This window comes from Fringilla coelebs (genome assembly GCF_963513975.1).
Source record: "Fringilla coelebs genome assembly, chromosome: 2".
Lineage (NCBI taxonomy): Eukaryota > Metazoa > Chordata > Aves > Passeriformes > Fringillidae > Fringilla > Fringilla coelebs.
In genome coordinates, this window is record NC_140029.1 from 73,543,962 (window position 1) to 73,565,898 (window position 21,937).

A 21,937-nucleotide genomic window follows, 5' to 3' on the forward strand; every position below is an offset into this window, starting at 1 on the left:
AGTATGCTATCAGAAGACAAGCACAAAGTTGCCTGAAACTAACAGACCAGCCAGCAGTCTTACATTCAAGTAACCATCTCACTATTTAAAAACTTGAAATGACCATGAATATACAAACAGAAAGGGATGTTTCTGTTGTCTCCAACATACTAGGAAAACACTCTTAGACTCATCTACCCTTTAGTCTAGAAGGAAAGGAAAGACCAGAGAGATGGGTGTGGAAATTGCATATGAGAGCAGAATGCCAATTTATGCAATTTTGTAAAACAGTTCATTTGCAGCTGAAGAACCTGGCATATCAAGATTGGCCAAACAATATGCTGTGTAAAGCAGCAGCCTGAACTATGCTGGGCTCACTAATCAAGAGGGCATCAAGAATAAATACATTTATGAGAATTTAAAATTACACATATTCTACAGATCTCTGAAACCATCTGCATTACCTTTCAAAACATACAGTGACAAAAAAATAAGTAATATAGTGGATCTTGACATTTTTTCATCAGCAATTCTTTTATGTGAGAGATCTGGGTTATAATTACAAGATTCTATGCCTAATAGAACACATTATCAGCAAAAGGCAGTTGAAGTTTCTGAAACAAATATCAACCTCTTGGAATACTTCCTTCAGCTGCTCTTTGTGAATATTAAACCTGCATATTTTAATATCTCAAAATACTGAAGATTTTACATTATCTTCTTTTCAGTTTTCTTATTTCAGTATATAAGGTATCAATATGTCATAACTGAGAAAGACAAAAAACAGTCAACCAGACCTCAGTTAGTTTACCACAGATTGTGCATCTTGATTTATTCAAGGCTCCTTTTGAGGGATTCTGTTTATCTTCATAGAAGGATAAACATGATGTACTGCAAAACTCCTGGAAAGACTCACTTGAATCTACTTGAGCAACAATGGTACCTTTCATTGTTGTTATATCTCTGAAATAAAAAAAAAATCATGTGCTTATGTTTTTACTTATATAAACAAGAACACTTCACATGTATTAAGATTCATTCGTCCTTTCAAGGCTTACATTTCAAAACATTTCTTCTAGTGTACAGTTGTTAGCCACAGGATGAATACCAAGTTTGATAATATTTTTACAACTACTGTAACTAAGTCTTTACTGTGTAAACCCCTATGTTTTTCTTTTGCTTTGAGTTACTTTTTCCCATTAAGTTAATCTAGAACTAAGCAGAATCAGTATGCCATTAGATGTAGTTATGGCAAACTCAATTTTTTCAAAAAACTAACACAGCAAATTTGAACTAGCCATTTTACAATGGCTTTTCCTTTTACACAAAAGCTACATGTAAGTTTCATATTAAAAAATTCAGATTTATTATAAAAGCAAGAAATTGTCTTTGTAGGTACCTCCACCATTTTCAGTATTAATCTCAGGACAGGATGAGAGGAAGAGACAAAGTTGTTTTCTCATATTTCTTAAACTTATAAACAAGGAAAAAGCTTAGAACTCGACAACAAACATGCCTATAAGTTCTGTCATTCAAAATTTACAAAAGTTAATTCCATCATTCTTTTAAAAAGTTCCAAGGCATCTGAGCAGTTCATGCAGCTGTCCATGGAATTATGCCAATTTAACACCTTAATCCAGAAAACCAACCATCAATAGAAGTAATTTGAAATTGAACAAACCTTTTTCTAACCAAACAGACTTTCACTGTCCCAAACTAATACACACCATATATTAGAAGAAGTAAGGAGAGAACTAAAAGCTTCCTCCTTCACTTTCTAAGCAAAAAACCCACAAAAATCTAAAACTTGTTATTGACATATAGGAAATGCTGTTGGGCAGAATATATAAAAACAATTATTGCACACATCTGGATCACCAGTTGGAAAAAACACACCCCACACACTCATACCTTTAAGTTTTAAAACTAAGATGAGTAAAAACCACTAGGACAACGGGAGAAGGTATGTTTCCCTAGACATTTCCTTGAAAATTAACTTGTACAGCTCTGATACCAACACTTCCAAGCTTGCCTTCTTCCATCAGGGGGAAGTCAGCAGAGTTTGGCTTACCCTTTGGAGAACTACTAAGATTTATGTCAGGGAGTACCTGACACAAATCCTGTTCTGCAAAACAAAGGCAGAGCTTCTGCCCTGGGGAGCTTGCTATTTATGTAGTAACAGAAGAGTTCAGAGGAATGCAAGAAAAGGAATTTATAATAAAATACCTAAGAATTTTTATTTTTTCTGTTGGGTTATACAGAGGAACAGTGCCATGGAGGAACAACTTAGTGCTAGAAATAAGGTGTTTTCCTCATCATTCAAAAATAAACCTTTTCATTTAGGGCAGTTTTGTATGTAGCCTCTTGCAATACATAGCTTAATTATCTCCAATTTGGCAAAGGAGCATGGATTTAGCCATGATTTCAGTCAGAGAAGATTTGTCTAATCTTCAGCTTTATAGATCATGCAGCTAACTGAATATAGTAGTCACCAGATTATGTCTAAAAAAAAAATTAGTGTATAAAGACATAACAAGCCAATAGAAAGAACAAGCATTACTTTTAACTAGCCCTGTAGAGAGAAGGGTTCAGAGAATTAGAGCTTTTAACACAGATTTTTTTTCAAAACCTAGAATATCTTACGTTTCCTAGGTTTTCAGGGTATCATAGTATGAGTATGCAGGATACCAATGTTTTCTATAGCTTATTTTTACTGAATGCCAAGGAGAAAAAAGACCAATAGCTTGCATCCGAATACTAGCTGTGTTAATCCAGCACAGTAGACAGTAATGTAAAAGGTGTTTTTTTTACTAGTTTAAATCTGTGATTGAGCTCTCAGGAGCACACACTAATGAAGTCAGCCTTTATTGGAAGCTTTCTTTAGTTCAGCAAAAATTCATCCTTTAACCACTGTCATTGCAGCATGTACCAGACTGAGAATACAAAAGTGCAAAAAGCTCAGTAAACAGTACGCTGAAAGTAAAAGATAGTACAGTCAGTCTACACACTTAACACTACAACACCACAATTACAGAAGGCTTCTCTTTGGCAACTTCAAGTCTGGCAAATCAGGAAAAACTGCAAGTCAAACCTAATCACTAATTCAAAATAAGCCACTTCTAGCTAAGCTTTTTACTCCCTCTGTACCACCCACTTAAGATATCTTCAGCTACAAAATTGTCAGTTGCCCCACTTATGAGGAAAACCTAAGGCTTTTCTTATCCCCCTATAACCGAGAGTAGAAGAACTCCCAAGTTTCTTCCAGCTTCTTGCAAGTCATGACTTTCCCATCCTTTTAAAGTCTCTTGATTTTACATCTTCATCTATCAAAATGAGTGCTTTCTACACAACACACGGTCCACTTTTTTCATAAAGGACTTCATATATGAAGTATATCTTGTCACAAAGTACGCCCCAATTTGGACACCTTATCTTAAAAAAAGAAAAGGCTATTTTTAGTGTACTGGCTTTCAATAAAACATCCCATATTCTGAATTCAAAAGCTGGTATTATTTTGTTAGACATGGAGAATTCAACATTTCCGAACACTAAAGCAACACAAAATAAAGCATTTATATAATCAGATTTTATATTGTTAATGGAGCAATTCTCACACATGTGTAAGAATCTTAATAGTACTGAATGTAGGCGCTAGAGCGAAACAAAATAAAAAACTCACTTTCTGCACATGACACAAAGTTTCTTTGGAGTAGGTTTGTGTGAAAATGATGAGAGGCAGGTAGTGGAGCAGAAAAGGTGAGCTGATCCTTTCCGCTGATATGCAGTCTGTCCTTTTTGTAAAGGCTTTTTGCAGTTCGCACATGTGACTTTAACCTGCTTAGAAGGCTGTTGCTGGGGAGAAGGCTGGAAAATTTGCTTAGGAAGGGATGCTACAGGTGACAAGGAATCCACACCTGGCTGCTTCTGATTCCTAGGAAAGGAAGCTGACTGGGATATCCAAGAATCTTCAAGACAAAAAACCCAAACATAAAAATAAATCAAGAGACACATATATATGTACAGAATAGCATTCACAGACGTATCATCATAAAATCATTTTTCTGTGGGAATGACCACAGAAGAAAGACATTTAATTTCAGGTTTAATGTAAAAAATCCTGTCTGATGGTACCATTCTCCACTGCTACAAAGCTTCAGAACAAGAACAAATTTCAGGATGCTCCCATCCTGTATCTAGTGACAAGTTTTGCAGATTTCAATTCACTTGCACTGAGTTTGCAAGCTGGCAATCTTATCTTCAGACAAACAAAACTGCAATTAAAAAAAAGAGACCAACAGACAACATAGAATTTCTAAACCAATGTTTGAGACAAACTCTGCAAATTTAGATCCAAAATTTTCATCAGCTATTTTGTTCTAAAGCTTTAACAAGCATCATGTTTTCTAGGGTGATAAACCCTAGAACTGGCTCCTAGTTCAGCCTGCAGCCAGAGAACTATACTGTATAGCAGTGAACTTCCTAAGCCAAGAGAGAAACAACTTCCTCAGTAGAAATCAATGAACCTAGAAAATAACAATAATAATTTTCTAAGTTCTGGCAGTACACATATCCATGTCCCCATGTTTCAGACTCCACTTGTGTTCTAGCTGTATTTTTTGAAATATGAACTATATCATAGAACAGTCATCTTTGCCCAATGTTTTGTAGCATAACCTGCCATACAAGTAACTCACATAACAAGAAAGCAAATGAAACATTTTTTCTGAAAGAAATACATCTATGAAGATCATATGTTAAATTACATGCTCTGTATCTTGGTCTGGAGCAGAAGATACAGTTCTGGGGGAAAAATCCCACAACAAAATGTCATTTCTAGGCTTTTCTCTGGAATTTGCGCTTTAAATTAAAGTTATTATCATCAGAATTTGGAAATGTTTACTTTCTGAAGATAATTAAAACTGAAAAAAATAAGTTTGCATTATAAAAAACATTTGCACAAATTTCCAATACTGTGCCAGTTATACCAACACTGTGACAGCCCTTGGGACTTATCTAGCCTTGAATGTTTTACTGGAATGACTCAGAGTATTTCTGGAGTGTTAATACAACTAATACCCAAACGTAAGACGGATGATTTTAAATTTTATGACTTCATATAACAAAAACATTAACCTACAGACAAGAGCAACTGCCCATGCTTTTTTCTTAAGGGACATTATTTTGGTCCATAATAATTCATTAAATAAGAGGAACCCTTTTCTCCTATTTTCTGCATTCCTTTCTTTCCCCAAAGGATTCTATTAACAACATATTCTGATGCATAGCTTTAAAATCCATTTAGGGACAAAGTTCCAAGAACACTTGTTAGTACAAGAAACAACATACATTCCTTAGCAGGTAAAAGAATATTTTCTGGTGTGACTTTTTAGCTGACAAGGATGTCCTACTACTCAGGCATTTAAGACAAGCTAGAAATTTACCTGCTGTAGTGCTTGAGAGTAAACAGAAGAGCTGGAATGAAAAGGTGAAGGGAAAAGGACACAAAACAAAACACATTTGTCTTAAAAGCATTAAAGGAGTTTATCTTTGAAGGCATGAATATCCTTACTGACAAACTAAGACAAGCTACCAGAGTTCTTAGAATTAAAATTAAGTGCCCTCTTCAAACTTTTCTATACTTCTACTACTTCAAATATACTATTATCCTGGCAGCACCTTAACCCCTCAAAACATTCTTTTCTTTTAGATTTCAAGTCAAAGAACATTGCCTCTCTTATCAGGAATGCACAGCATGTGCAATAGAGCTACATCTGCTTGTAATTCCAGTAGTGCTGAACTGCAAGTCGTGAAAACTTGAGTTTGCCACTCATTTCAGTTTGAAACATTCAGCAATTAAAGTAGGTAAATATATATCTCTTATATATAAATATATATAAAAATATATATAAAGTAGGTAATAATATCTCTTTTAAGGTTATTTAAACTATTCCTTATTTTCTTAAGGCCTCAGATAGCCTCCCTCAATATTTTGTTGCATTTTTCCTTCCATAAACATACAAGAAAATCTGAAGATCTTGACTTTTTTTTCTTTTACTTTTTCCATATCCCAGCTTCATATATACCCATTTTATATTATGCCTTTTCTTCACATCTCACTTTTCAGCCATGGTATCTCCTTTGTTTAAAGCTCTCCACAAAGGATCTGTAAAATCCAATTTTCATGTCCTTGAACGGAGGTGTATCACACTTAGTTAATTCCTGGTGAGTTTTCATACCTCACTGCCTTATGTATTCATCCTTCAGGTTCCTACCTACAATTCTGTAATGGCCAAGTTTATGAGACTATACAGTGTCATGTTCAACTACTTCTTACTGCTATGGCTTTTCAGGTTGCTCCCCTTCTTTCTTACTCATTCCTGCTCTAAGCACTATAAAATTAACTTTTCTGTCATTTATACCACTTTTTTACAGAGTCATCTTGCAAAAATTTAGTTTTTTTTTAAAAGCTGAAAACAATGTGCCCATACATCTTGGGGCAAAGGTGAGGAAGAAGACTACTGAAGTTTTTCACAGGCATGCAGCTTTTGAAACACACTGAGCTACATACAGCTGCATTAAAACCTACTTCACATCAGGGCAATTGTAAACTGCATCCCCAATTTACTAGGTGTCGCCTCTTTCTCTGGAGCTTTTTTGAAGCACAAAAACTAGATTCCATTGAGAGAAACAAAACCTATTAAGTTACACTCCAAAGCACATCTACATGGACTTCATCCATCTGGACCTATCTGAAGACCTTTGATATGCCCCCCCCCCCAAGGCTCTTGCTGCTGAATTGGAGACATATATATCTGATGGATGGAATTGGCTGGATGACTGCACCCCAAGAATTACAGTTCGTGGCTCAATGTCCAAGTGAAACCAGTAACAAGCAGAGTCCCTCGAGGGTTTGTACTGGGACTGATATTATTTAGGGTTTTTTCAACAACACAGAGAGTGAGATTAAGCAGACTCGCAGCAGGTTTACTGGGAACACCAAGCTGGGTGGTGCAATTGATAAGCCAGAGGGGACAGTATGCTACCAGAGGGATCCTGACAGCCTGGGTGAATGAGCCCAAGTGCAAGGTGAGCCAGGGCAATCTTCAATACCAATACAAACTGGGGGCTGAATGGATTGAGGGCAGCCCTGTGGAGGAGGACTGTGGGGGACCAGTAGATGGAACACTGGCTATGAGCCAGCAACCTGTGCTTACAGACCAAAAAGTCACTTTTATCCTGTTCTGTGGAGATTCTGTCCCTCTGCTCTGCTGAGAGCCCACCTGCAAAATGCTGCATCTAGCTCTGAGGTCCCCTGTACAAGACAGAAATGGGCCTGTTAAAGCAAGCACAGAAGAGGGTTACAAGAAGTGACAGAAGGCTTGAACCTCTCCTGTGAAGAAAAGCAAAGAGTTGCAAGTTGCTCTGTCTGAAGAAGAGAAGGCTGGGGAGACCATACTGCAGTCTTTCAACATATAAAGCAGGGTTACAGAAAAAGATGCAGTGAGATTTGTTAACAAGACCTGCAGTAACAGGACAAGAGGCAGTACCTTTAAATTGAAAGAGGGTAGGTTTATACTGGTCATGAGACAGAATTGACAGAATTCTTTTACAATAAAGGTGGCAAGACACAGAACAGGTTATCCAGAGAAGCTATGGATGCCCCATCCATGAGTATTCCAGGTCAGGCTGGATGGAGCTTTGAGCAACCTCATCCAGTGAAAGATGTCCCTGCCACGGCAGGGTGGTTGGATGAGCCGATCTTTAAATAAACTTTTCAATCCAAACCATTCTATCATAGGCACTCCAATGCCTACTGGGGACATCAGACTCTAAATTAATGTGTAGGATAGAAGTATCTCTGTTATGCACCTACTGCTTCATACAGAGAAGTGGTACCTACTCAAGGAAAATAGACTAACACCAATGCAGAAGAAATCTTCCAAACCACATATATAATCACAGAATCATTTAGGTTGGAAAAGATGCGTAGGATCATCAAATCCAACCTTAACCCACCAATCTCACTAAACCATGTCCCTGAGTGCCATATCTACACCCCTTTTAAATATCTCCAGGGTTGGAGATCACTTTCTTGGGCAGCCTGTTCCAATATTTAATAATCCTTTTGTGAAGACATGTTTCCTAAAGTAGTATGTCACTGAGCATATTTTATTCTAGTCACAGATAAGGTAGTGATGGGCATGAAGGGAATCAAGATCTTTCATACATATTACGCTAAATGACTAAGCAGTGCCACTGCCAAAAATACTTAAATCAAAAATTCTATAATCAATTTATTTCACGACTTATTTTCAGTCTTTAAGGAAAAATTCAAAATTGCAACTTACCAGGATTATGATGAGTCACAGATTCTCCATTTTGAAATACATCTCCAGCCACGTTCATTCTACCAGGATTGAAAGGTCCTACACCAGTCTTGGTCTGTGAAGTCAAAGATGGGGTGTATGTTTGCAAATTAACACCAAAATTATCTGACTGCAGTCCGTTAGATACATCTCCCAAGCTGGCATTGTGCAGTGACGTTACATGTGTAATCATTAGGTTCATGTCATGCCCGTCACCATCATTTTCTAAATGACCGACACTGACAGATCTCATAGCACCTGTTTCTAATGTAGTAACATTAGCAATCTGAATTTCTGAGTCTGGTTCTGTGGTTATACCACTATTACCTATCCCTGAATTTACCTTACTTCTGGAAAAACTGGAAGGTGAGAATTCCATTTCGTTGGTTCTATTTTTACACTCTGGAAGTCTTCGTTCATTAAAACTGGAAGCATTCTTCTCTTGTCCTTGATTTGTTTCAATGTCTTCTTCATCATCAATAATAATAGTTTCACTTATACTCCCCTTTCGAGAATTTAAGTCTTTCGGAGAAGGAAGCATTTTGCAATCATTTCCTTTGAGTTCTTCATTTTTAGATGATGTAAATGCAGCGTTCCTTTGGTCTGCTACCAGCGACGTAGAATTTTGTGGAGGTTGTATAGGTTCGATAAAAACTACATCATCATCATCTTCTATAGTTGAGTTTTGGAATTTATTAGGTCTAGAAACTAAAGAACTTGGTGGCCCTCCAAATGTATTTCCTACATTTGCGAGACCTGCTGCCATGGTGGTATTCCCTAGCAGACTAGGAGTATTTTCAGACAAGTCTAATCCTCCCAGAGGACTCGTGTCCATTCCAGATCTGCTGTTTGAAGAAAAACATAAAGCAAGAAAAGAACACATCCAACTTCAGAGTAAGACACTACTTTCCAGTAACAGTTCTTAAAAATAACTACTGAATTAATAGTTCCAGATTTTATTTTCTTCCTGAGATAATATGAAGGAAAAATTGAATTTTCCTATGTTCGGTTTTGAATGTCTTAACACCCATTTACTTTCTAATCCTATACTAGCAAAAAATATGCAATTGCTACACATCACAATGTTTTACCAATACATTTACACACAGGAAACAGAATTATCAGTGCTATTTATTAAATGATCCCAATCTCTCAGTCCCTTTCCCACCCCACACAAGCAAGCAATTCTAACTGCATTTGCTAGACTGCAAAGCAAGATCAAGAGTTAAGCACACTGAAAGAAAAAGTGAATTCCTATTAAATTTTGGCCCAATTAGGAATGTTAACAACTTTGAAATTCAACTGATTTTCCCCCAACCCCACACTGCCAAAGCTCCTTAGGTAGTAGCCATTAGATAATTGAGACAAAGAAGTAAGGAAGAGATATATAGGAAACCCTCACACATGACAAAAATAGATACATTATTGAGCAGCAGAAAGTGGACAGCAACCTCTCATTTGTAGCCACTACAGACTGGCAGCTCATTTGAAGTCCTGCCTTATTACCTCATGCTCCTGCAACTTCCAGTGACTTAGTCTTATTTCTTTTAAGAGCAAGCAGTGTTTATTCAGGCTACTTCCCAACAGCTACTTTGCCTGGGGAGATCTGTTTGTTTTTAGTAATTGTTCAGTTTGGGGAATCTGTTCTTCATAAATGTCAATTCAACCATGAATTCAAAAATATAGAAGTCAACCTGGATACAATCAAAGCTGAAAGACCTAAGATGGCTCTAAAAGACATCTGTACTAAAGATCAGTAAGTTAAACCAGCCTCGATATAATACTACAAGAAAAATACAGACATAATTATAATTTGGGTATGTCTTGGAGTAAACACTGATCTGTGACATCACTGAGTTTGTGTGGAAGGTTAGAAGCATTTATCTGTGCTTTTTTATAAAAAACCTTTATTACAGGAAGGTAAATACAAGAAGGAGAAATATCCTGCTCATCTATACTTACCCATCCAGAAATCCACTGCAATCTGTTTACCTTAATAAGTTGCTCCAAGCACTTTTATTTTCTTTCCTGTGGGGAAACTGCTCTTGTACCAACTTGCTGCCTTTCACAAAAGTATTGTAGTCTGAAACAGGGTTAAAACAAACATTAGCTACTCAGAGCTATTTCCTCATCTCAAGCATCATCTGCTAACTATGTTCCTTACACCAACTTTCTTCTAAATTTACAGTTTAAGTTCAAACCTGATTTTCAGCACTACGATCCTACAGTAAGAGAGAATGTGAGTCTATTCAATCCCTGCTGTGAATAAAGCAGCAACACTACTCTCTGAGATCTTCTACTCTGTCACATGACACTTCCAGAAGGCTTTATAGAGGGGAAAAATAAGCAATGTTTGGTAAGAGACAGACATACATAACTGCAATTGAGTAATGAAACATAAGAATTAAGAAGTATATCTCTAATGGAATACTAAGGAAATAAATGATTCAAGTAAACCAAGCAATTGAGAAAAAAAATCTTAGCAGCTACATTTCCTTCATTTTTATCGTGTCAACCTCCTGGCTACCTGTAGCAGAATACACTAAACTAAAATTAAAATATAAAAGGAAAGCTACAAAACATAAAATCAGGCCTACAATGCAATATAAACCTTACACTGCTAATATTTTTCAACATGTATATAAGCACTGCAGTGATACTTAGCACAGATTCAGACATCCATAGCCTGTTTTAACACATGTGATCACTCACAAGAGACTGAAAATGTTTAAAGTTCAAGCATCTACTTATTCTTCAGGCTTTATAACACTCATTAGGTTTTCCAGACTTGGCAGCATTTTTAAAAGAGAGAGCATCAACTTGTGTAGTTATCTACTGTTTGAGGACAGCCCTTAAAACCCCCGACAGTAAAAATGCCCAGAGGAATAAAGCTCAAATATTCTTCTACACATTTACACTATTCAAGCCCTGCTGACCATCAACTGAGCAGGAGCAGGGAGGGCAGGACAAGGACCAAACACTAAAGCTGTGAACCAGATTAATCCTAGAGGAGAGGCAGGCGACCACCTTTTAATTCCTTCCTATGTTAGCCTCACAGACAAATGCCATTATGTAATAGCATTTGAACCCCAATAAAGGGAGCACTGAATTGAAATGAAAGAAGGCTTCTTACCAGAAAAATTGTATTATCAATGTAGTTGGCATGTACGTCCCTGGAAATCAGTCAGTTACACTGAAGGTTAATTTAATCCAATATTCTCTTTCACTTTTACTTTTTCCTCTAGGGCTGAATAACTTAAAGTTATATTTTTCTGCATCTCAGATTTTGCTGAAAAGAATTAATTTAGTTTTTAAATTTTCACATGTTTATTCTATTTTTTTTTTACAAGGACAAAAGCATCACAAGCACATAAAGCTTCTAATAAAGTTTCAGATATGCTTGAACAGATGTGAGCAGGGAAAAAATGAGGCTATGCCAAGACTACACCCCAGGCCTGACTCAAAACCTTTGTGATTCCTATTTTCACAAATCCTTAGTAGAAAGACAGACTTGGGCTGTACATGCACATAATATGTAGCAAAGTTAAGACTCAAAACACGTATCTTTTTGCCTAAATCTATTTACTTTCTCCACAAAGCTCTTAGGTTTTAATGAGTTATACTGCTAAGTATTAAAAAAATAAAAATGTGTTTAACTACTAGTGCACAGTCATAAGCAAAATCTGCATATATTTCCCTGCAAATAGCTCCTCTCAACAACAAAGCTACCCATAAAATGTGCAAAATGAGATAGCTTGCTTTCTGAAAGTAGGAACATCAAGCAGAAACATAAAAACCACATAGGCAATGTCACAGTCAGTAAATGAAAAACTACCCAAAAAAGTGACTCAGCAAAAAAAAAAAAATATTTAGAATGGAAAACAGGGAAAAAACTCACACCTCAAAACAGGCAACAGAAAAAGATGATTTACAATACAAATACAATTAACAGAAACCCATGAGATTCATTAGACTGATCACTGGACAAATTGCTGAGATTTGGAGGGGAAAAAACTAAACTGAAACAGAAAAAATCCCAACCAACTAACAAAACAAACCCCCAACTCAACAACAAAACCAAATAATTATTAAAAAACCCTATGAACAAACACCTCAAACAAAAAATCCCAACCAATGAACAACAACAAGAAAACAACCCACAAAATAGTGAGACCTAGTTTGCAGAAAACGCATGTTCAATACTGCTGAAGAACAAGCTCAAGGCTTTGTGGTGGTACATAGACACCAAAATCACATCTGGACAGAAAAAGAAGCACTACCAATATTCAATAGCCCTTCCTGAACCAGGCCTTGTGTGTCCCTCTTAATTTAGGCTACATCACTCACCTATTAAAAGTCTTCACATTGAAATCAATTATGATCCCATTGCTTTGTTCAAGGCTTAATTTCTGGAAGAAATAAGAGACAAAATGTAGGCATTTTAAAATGATGACAACTACTACAGCTCTTAACATGGTTAAGTAATACTTGCAGGGTCAACTTCACTGATGAATGATAAGAGTTAAAGTTATCATGAATTGCAGAAACCCAGGTGAGGCATATGAGTACCTCAAAAAAGAAAATCAACTCTTTCTGCTTTACCAAAAGCAGAAACTGGAATTTAAATGCCTTTACCAAGTGCCATTAATGACATGTGGAATGAAGGTGACAGAAGATCAAAGTCACAGTTATGTACACTTGGAGCAAAAACATAAAAATCAAGATGAGTCACAGAAATCTGGTTAAAACTACAGTTCCACCAAAACAGGGCATTGGAAACAGACATCCAAAGTAGAACCACCACATACATATGCTTCCCTATCAATGCTATAAGCCTAAAAACAAAAAAGAAAACTCGAAAGACTACTTTGGAAATAATGCATAACTGAGACATCTTCAGACATGAACAGATAAACAAAATTTAGGAGACAGTATCCTAAGACACAAATACCGGGACAAAAAGAAAGGGAATTATTTGCCTTAGCAAAAGAATACTACTTTCTGCTCGGAAAGCACAGTATCATAACTAAATTATTTACCTCAAGAGGTACTGGGCTACTTTTAAATTCCACATCCCAAGCAGAAGAAACAGCCCATTAATGGTATACTACCAATCACTTCCACTCAACAGTGACACCATAGGTGAGATAATGAATATGAGACTGCAAAGTACTCTCATTCCCATTATCTCACTATGGTGAGATAATTACTCACCATAACTACTTAACTGCTGTTTTAACTACTTTTAACTACTGTTGTGCAAACTAGGGTAGCCCACCACCGATTGATGGGAAAATTTTTTACAACGCAGTCAACTTCAACCGCCTAGAGAACACTCTGAAGAAAAAGCAAATCTTAGTGTAACTCTGGGCCACGCAACATATTATCCAGACAGCACTCCAGAAAAGCATACTTAAATTCCCAGGGGAATAAAAAAAAATAAAAATACAAAAAACCTCATTACTTCAACATCTGGCTTCAGAAAGAACAACCTCGGTGGGAGGAAAAGAAATGGAGCAGCTGAACAGAAAGTTTTAAAGCATGAAGGCCATTTAAAAAACTCACTGTATTATGCATACCACCAGCCCCAAAAGACTCTAAAAACCCAATACAGACTACTATCAGGAAGCCTCTGACCTATGAAAGGGCTGGAATTGTACTGGGGAGATGTTTTACATACATTTCATACACCTTTTGGTTAGAAACAGGCTACTGACCTATGTCAGAGAAACAGTTTGTCTAAAATCCCAATTCTTGTCAATTTTACAATCAGTAAAATTTTACCTGAAATAAAAGAGTATCCGTGAAGCCTGAACCAGAAAACGGGATAAATTCTTTGCACTGATGTTCAGTAAGGAAAAGATCAGGGAAGATCACGTCTAAGCTCTCTTTCTACAGGTCAGGTCAGAGGAAAAATGTTGCATCAAAGTGCTAACACAAGAGGATTTTAGAACAAATCACCAGGGCCTTGTGGAAGTCACTTAAGATTTCTAAAGGCAGTCAGCAATTTATTTCAGTATCTGCAACCAATTACTTAAGCAGAAGGCAAGAACAATTGCTCAGACTACAGTCCTATCTCTATCACTAAATAAATTGATAGAAACGACAGCTGAATAAATACACAAAAAAACCCCAAAAAACATAGACAAGGGGAGTAATACAAATTTTGCAATATAAAGGTAATGTCTCACAGGACTACTGCCAAAATCTATTGAAGGGTTCACATACTTTTTGACCAACCCTGATTAAACTGGTATATCCCACTAAAATCTTCCAAAAGGAATTCTAACTCTGTACTTAGTGAAGACTGCTGTGGAAATTATCTATACTAGAGATTTTAAGAAGATGCTTCCTGGGGGATTTGCAATTATTTAAAGAGAAAAATATCATGTGTTGCTCATTGTTACCACAATAAAGACAAGTTACCACAGGGGATCCAAAATAAAATGACACAGATCAACATATAAAAGTCAGCCAAAGAGATAGTGGCTCCCAAAATGAGTGCTTCCTAATCATATAAAGTTACTCAGAGCAGCTGAAAACACAAACTGATTGTATGCCACTGAGGCAAGAAAAATCACTAGTGATAAATGCAAGGTAATGAATAGGGGGAAAGAATACACATAATTTGAGATCCCACTTGCAACCCTCTTACTCTTTCAAATAAAAGCTACTCAATCATCAAGAACCAAAGAGGGGGAAAAAACAATCAAATAAAACAAAGCACATTTGTTACTACAAAAAAAACATACTTCTCCAGCATCTTGCTTATGAGATGTTCAGATCACTCACTTTTCAGAGAAAGGGAAAAACACATGAGTTACATGAACAATTTATATTCATGGAAAATGAATATAAAATGAATTCTTTTTGAAACAAAAACAACTCAAGGAAGATTCTAAATCTGAAAGGATAAAAAAAAATACAGATGATAACAGCTGCCCAGTCTTTTGCAAGAACAAAAGGGTGCCAAATTAAATCATTAAGAAGCTTTAATAATCTATTGTGCATGAAAACATTTTGTTAATTGATAGAGTCACTGCTGTAGAAGGTTAGAGAGGTTAGAAATGCAACCAGTTCAAAGAGGGGTTGGGCAAACATGAAATAAATGCACTGATGACTTAAAACACAGTGGTTCAAAGGAAACTACAAAATTCTTGGCCAGCCAGCTGCCAAGAATACACCTGCAGAATACACCTGCAGAAAAATCAGCCTTTAACTGAAAAGCTTCTATTCCTATACATCCCTGTTACAAACAAGCTACCTGTCTATTTGCCTAGTACAGCAATTACCCTAACATAGGAGAGAAATAATCATCCTCTTACATACAAAAGAAATATCACCAGCCTCACAGAAACTCTACCCATTTACCCAAAAAATCTAAATTTCAGCCTATGGTTCTGAAGCTGACTCCAGCTGGGTGTCAACATTTTGGTATAAGGCTAGAGACTTAATGAACACATGTCCTGATGTTCTGTGAGGCTATCCAGTTCAAATGGTCACTTCTTGACCCTGACATTCATTTGATCATAATATCAATTAATTCCTTAATTCCGCTAGTTTCTGAAGTTCCTCTCCTTATTACAGAGAATCACTTTTCACTTGACTTTCCTTATGTCTGATGATCACAAGCTCAGTACACACTATCAGCAAAGCAGCTATCAAGAAGCTCTCTAGCTTAATGTCCTGCTACAGCTCAGGAACACTCACTCCCTACACAGCCAGATGCAACCCACACAATCACAGCTTTCTTGGGGTATGAACTATCAACCCAGTGGCTGGCTGAATATATGCCACAGTTCACCCCAAAAACAAAGTAAACCACTTTAATTAAAATCACCTAAAATTAGCACTTTTTCACTGCAATTGAAGCAAACTTGTAACCCAACTACATCCACATATAAGAAGTGAAAAGTGCTACAAAAACACAAGTAGCCCAGAATTTTTAAAGGGCTGTAATTTAAGCCAGTTTTAAGCTAAATCTGCATTCTACTACTACAGTCTCCATTTGGGCATAGTAAATTACAAATACTGTGTATGGAGAGACTCCTACCTACGTGAATACAACTCCAAGTTAGATATAAAGCAGTTACAGGGTCCTTCTGAGTCACCAGATATAAAACTCTTACCACAGGCAACCACATAAGCTGTTTTGGTTTGTGGCTTTTTTCCTCTTTATATCCTTGCTGAGGGGTATTCATCCATCAGCCATATGTTCACATATACCTTGGATACATGGTAGCTCTGATTTACTGTTAACTTTTACACCTCTAACAAAAGTTTTAACACTTCTGAAGGTCTGCCTAGTTACCAGGTCCACAGTCTCACTGTTAAGCTATCATGTGGCACAGCTGTTTCTGCAACCACAGAAAAGAGTTTCCTGCTGGAATCCTTTCCAGCCAGATCAGTTCCCCAAATGAAAAATTTCTGTGCAAGAACACTACAGCTGTGCCTGAACATAGCAAGGTTGGTGCCACAGCTCTGAATTTCAATACACAGATCATTTCAACAGACAGGATAGTCATGACAAGCTGATGGCCACAGACGGAAATACTCTACCCTGACAGCAACTACTACATAAAGCAATCCAACATGCATGTGCTCACTGCAAGCAGTGACAGGCTGAATATTACAACAGGTCAGGCTGAATTTTTCAACATGTATACCCACTGGCCACATTGAGTTGTGTATCTGAAGCAAGCAAGGCTTTAAGCAAGCCTCAGTCATTACATTAATGCCACAATGACTCAACTATTTCATCTGCCAGTTTCACACATAAATCATGGTAATGAGTTCCACAGGAATACTCACATATTTTGGGCTAACCTCAAGTGCAAGTATTCACAACACCAAAGTAAAACAAGGGTCTTAAATTAGTATACAAGCTCATGAAAGTGTCTGAATAATATTTAACATAAACCCATCAATGTATTCATATTGCTGGTGTTTCAGAACATGGGTAAAAGCTTTCAGGAACAGGATACTAAGTTTAGGTTCACAAATCTAATTTACCTGTTCATCTTAGTACCATCATTACAAAAGCCTGGTCTATCTCTTTACTTCAGTTTGGAGACAGTATTTCAGAATTTATTTTCCAGTAGGTTTGGAGCTGCTTCAAATTTAATTCTTTCCTCTGATTTTTTGTATGGATTGAAGAAATTAGCTTACTAAAAGTCATGATGTAAGACTCAAAATGTTTGTCACCCAGATTTCAAAGAATTCAACAAAAAAAGCAAGACCAGACCTGTAATCCAGCAGAGACAGTAACTAAAACAAGGGCAAGATCTACTTAATGAAATATTTTGAAGCAAGTCAGTAAATTTTAGTTTTATTCACAAGACTAACTATTCCAACACAGCTAAAGCTTACCAAAAGCATGCAAACTTTGATATCTTCTGAGCATGTTAACTGAACTGCAGCCACCACTGTTGAATGTGAATGCTGACATCTGTTTTCCAACTGCTGCTTCCAGGAATATTTGAATAATTTTGCTTAACACAGCTTCTTCCTTGAGTCCTCCTACTCAATCAATGCTAAGAAATGATTCCTTGCATGCACAAACAGAATCAAAATACAGAGTCAACCTCACACTTAATTCTATGAAGGGGTATCCAAAACAAGCACCAGTAATTCTCAAGACTACTCATCAAAGAATGAGCAGCACTTGGCACAGGTATTCACGGCAAATCAAATCATACAGTTGACCAACACTGTTTTAGGGCAGCCACACTGACATGTGTCTCCTCCTTATCCACACAATTTCTATGTATTTTATGGCTGTTTAATCTTGGAAACATACTGATCAGCAAGAGTACAGCACCATTTCTAGCCTTAAAAGTTATTACATGTAACATGGTAGGCAGTAAATTTTATCTACTACTCAAGCAGAAAGATGTTGCTTAAGGACGTCCTTTATTATAAATGGAATAGAAAGGTAAAACAAGACAGAACAAAGGGCCTGCAATAAAATGCTTATCTATTACTTATATCCAAACGTGTGTCTATTTCCCAAAATAGAAAATAGGCAACACTAGGCCACAGCAACAAACTTGAAAGATGGCTAAGTGGAAAGGGAATACAGAAACAGTAGAGAAACACTATGCCAAAGATATGAGAACAGGAAAAGGACACATAAAATCCTGGAAAAAAATAGGAAGTGGCATTAATACAGCATGAAAAGAACCAAGTCGTCATTTGATGGATCTTAACTTTAAAAAATGCAACACTTAATAGGAAAAATAAATACTGAATGACTAGATCAGAAACACCCAGGAACAGTAAATTTATTTAGATGTCAGGCCTGGGCAACAGAACATAGGCCATTGGTGTCAGTGGGTCACAGCACACAATTCAAAAACATGCCTTACACTTGCTCCACACAGAGCAATGAAGGTTAACTGAGAATTCAAATCTATGAAGTCCCTAGCTTTTTGCTAGCATTTAAAAAAGACCTGGTATACACAAATAGCACACAATCTTTCAAATTTGTCAAACTACAAGAAATTGTATGTACAGCCAACCATATAGAAACCAACCAAATGGGTTCTCCCAGTATAAGACAGTGCAGAACAATCACTTTCTTTAAACTGCTGGCTACCACCTTGCTTATTTCAGTCCAGTAGGCTGTTTACATTCATCCTGCTAGGGTGTACTATTCATGTTTAACTTGCTGTTCACCAGGACTAGCCAAAGCTGTCCTCTATCCTATTAGTGCCCATATTGTACTATTCCCAAACATTCTGGAAATGAAGACACTTTTTAACTAACAATACAGACTTTTAACACTATTCTTCATTAGTGCTTCTTCTTAATTGGTTGGGATTTTTTAGGTTTTATTTTAAACTAGCATTCAGTCTACACTCATATATGTAGAACTGATGAACAAGTAGCTCTGTATGGGTAACCAGTATCCACCATGCCTAATGGCACAGCACTTCCCAGTGCCTTACGGCACAAATCTTTTTGACTAATGCTTCTTAAATACTTTATTTTTGCATATGCTTAGAAAGAGGAAAAACTGTCATGCCAAAATCTGTAAATTAACAAGTTTGCAGACAGACCCATTTTCTTTGCCTTTAGCATACCTAACATCAGCTAATAGCCTCAAACAGATTTTTCATCCCTGAGAAATAATCAAGTACTGGCTAACCTAGTATTTTGGGCCTGATATGGACGAGCTTCTTCAACACAATTTACTTGCAGTGATTAGTATTCAATGCATCAAGTAATTCAGAACAAAGAAAGCTGAATTTGAAAGAGTAAGTTAATATGCTGTATGTAGGAGGGAAACCCATGTAGACTAAGAACAAGTAAACAGACAATGAAGCTACAGTGTAACAAAGGAAAGAAAAAGTTATCACCACAAACAAAAGGAGATAGAAAAAGAAGTGGGAGAAAAATCAAACCAAAAAAACAGCCACAAAATAGTTCAAGTTCTGTATGAGGTAAGGTTGACGGGAAACAGAATCCAAGGCAAGAATAGATCTGGTCAGCAAGGCAAGTATGATAGGTTTTCACAGCTGCACTGGCTCGCTGGCTGCAAGTTACATTATGCAATCAAGACTGCAGGTTATCCAACTGTTTTAAAGTGTAAAAGGTAGTCTTATTTTTAAATAAGATGCATAGAGTATTTGTTAAGGCCACAGTTCCACAACTACAAACTACATCCAGTCCTGGACAGGACTTCTGTGGTTTTGAATTCCTACTCCTTTCCCCTTTCTCCCTAGCTGTTAAAGGATTCTAACAGCCAGTCCATCATGGGAGCTAAGATGGTAGAAAGTAGAAACACAAAAAAAAAAAAAAAAGAGCAAATACTCTACACCTACATAGCTGCTCACCCCCAAATTTCATTGTGATGATTCATGGACCTAAATTGATTCCCAAAATTAAAAACATAAAACAAAAGAGCCAGAAAAGGCTGATGTCGGTCCAAACAGGAAAGGACAATGACAAACCTAAGTTAGTTTGGTTTAAATGGTCATACAACCAAGGATATATACATTGAATTTAAACCCATTAAAAATATACAAAGTAGTACTTATTTTAAGCCTGTATTTCGTCTTTTGGATCCATGTATGCAACTGGAAGTATAGTCTGAGCAAAAAAAAAAACAAAAAAAAAAAAACAACCAAACAAAAAACCAACCCAAAAAAATCCCACAAACTATTAAGTTTCCTAGCAGGGAGCTTTTCAAATCCTCTATAAACTTTTGTCTAAAAAGAAGGAAGTGATGCCTCAATAAGCTATTCCACCTTCTAGTTCTTGTACAGCACACCCAATTACCTAACGTTATTGGGTGCACCATCTTTCCTATCCTACATCAGGATTAAGTCACACTGTAATCTATTCTCTTTTATTTGAGGAATAGACTGAGTTTCTGAAGTCTGTTAATAGAAAGCATGTTTTCCACTCCTTAAGAAATTCTTGTGTATCTTCTCCAAACTTTATGGTTTTCCTGAATTACTAAAAAAAGCTGAATTCAGTTCAGATCAGTACTGCACTATACACAATATTAGTCAGACCATCTCAGTATTTCTATTTGTTAATTCTTTGGATAGAAGTATACATAACGATGGTCAAACACAGTGACAATGGCAAATATCTAACTTTTGCTCCTGGTAAAAAACAAATCACCTTTGTTGTGCTCTCCATTTTCCTTCATTTCTAAATTGTGATTTCTTTTTTTATTACATGGATTACAAAGTACTTCTTACTTGGCCTCTCTAGATACTACTTTGCTTCCTTAACAAAGCATCACCTACCAGAACAAAACATAAATTCCTGAATTTACTATTTTTTTTGAAAAACTTAACCACCCTTACAATAAAAACTACTGCTAGTACTAATAATTATTATAATTTAAAAAATTTCAAACATGCACATGTGCAAGCACTAGGCATAAACTCAAAAGATGTCTGGTAAATTCTGCCAGCTTAATAAGAATTCAACATTTATAGATTGGTACAATTAACAACAATCAATTGTTGCTCAAACAAAACGACGACATTATCTCAGGTATAACAGAACACTAGGTCTTCTTCCCTTTTCCACAGACACACACAAAAAAAGAAAAAAAAGACAGCAATACCACACCCATAGATCACAAGTGTTATCACAGACTCCCAGGAGCCAAAGCTGTAGACCACATCATGCTAGCCACTGTGCAAACACAGAGTAAAACTGTTCAAAGAGCAAACAATCTAAACATAAGGGGCAACAGATGGAGAGAGACAAAAATGAGAATACAAGGAAACAGCACCACCATAAACAATGGTTACAATTAGTTCTTGTTCTAAAGATGGTGTGTTTGAGTCCCAGGGTGACAGGAAAGGTGGTGGTTGGGGTTTGTTTTCAGTAGGCTTTATTTCCTAAAGTCAGGTTCTTTTGCATTAACAGGCTGCAACTGGCTTGCCTGTAAGGGTACACACAAAGATCATCTCCAAGCATGAGGAGCATTACAGGAGAATGAAAGAAATTGTTTAACTGCCCACGATGTCACTTCCTAAACAGCTCTTACAATCCCATTAACAACAAAAAACAGATAGTACCCTTCACAGTTAAATCCCAACATTAGATTAAAGGTAAGTAAAACC

At 36.6% G+C, this 21,937-nt stretch overlaps 1 protein-coding gene across 7 annotated transcripts in view; it reads right to left on the reverse strand.

Annotated features, from left to right (window-relative positions):
- ZMYM2 (zinc finger MYM-type containing 2) overlaps positions 1 to 21,937 on the reverse strand; it is an 86,357-nt gene that overhangs the window by 57,151 nt on the left and 7,269 nt on the right. For 3 of the 7 annotated variants that reach the window (XM_084201194.1, XM_084201196.1, XM_084201190.1), the window contains 5 exons: positions 12,693 to 12,754; positions 10,308 to 10,428; positions 8,328 to 9,187; positions 3,659 to 3,944; positions 777 to 942 (listed from right to left, as the gene is read on the reverse strand). In XM_084201194.1, coding sequence (XP_084057320.1) covers positions 777 to 942; positions 3,659 to 3,944; positions 8,328 to 9,180 — 1,305 coding nt within the window. In that variant the 5' untranslated portion in view covers positions 9,181 to 9,187; positions 10,308 to 10,428; positions 12,693 to 12,754. Of the gene's footprint in view, positions 1 to 776; positions 943 to 3,658; positions 3,945 to 8,327; positions 9,191 to 10,307; positions 10,429 to 12,692; positions 12,755 to 21,937 lie in introns of all 7 variants that reach the window. The other 4 variants (XM_084201195.1, XM_084201192.1, XM_084201193.1 and 1 more) reach the window with 4 other exon arrangements.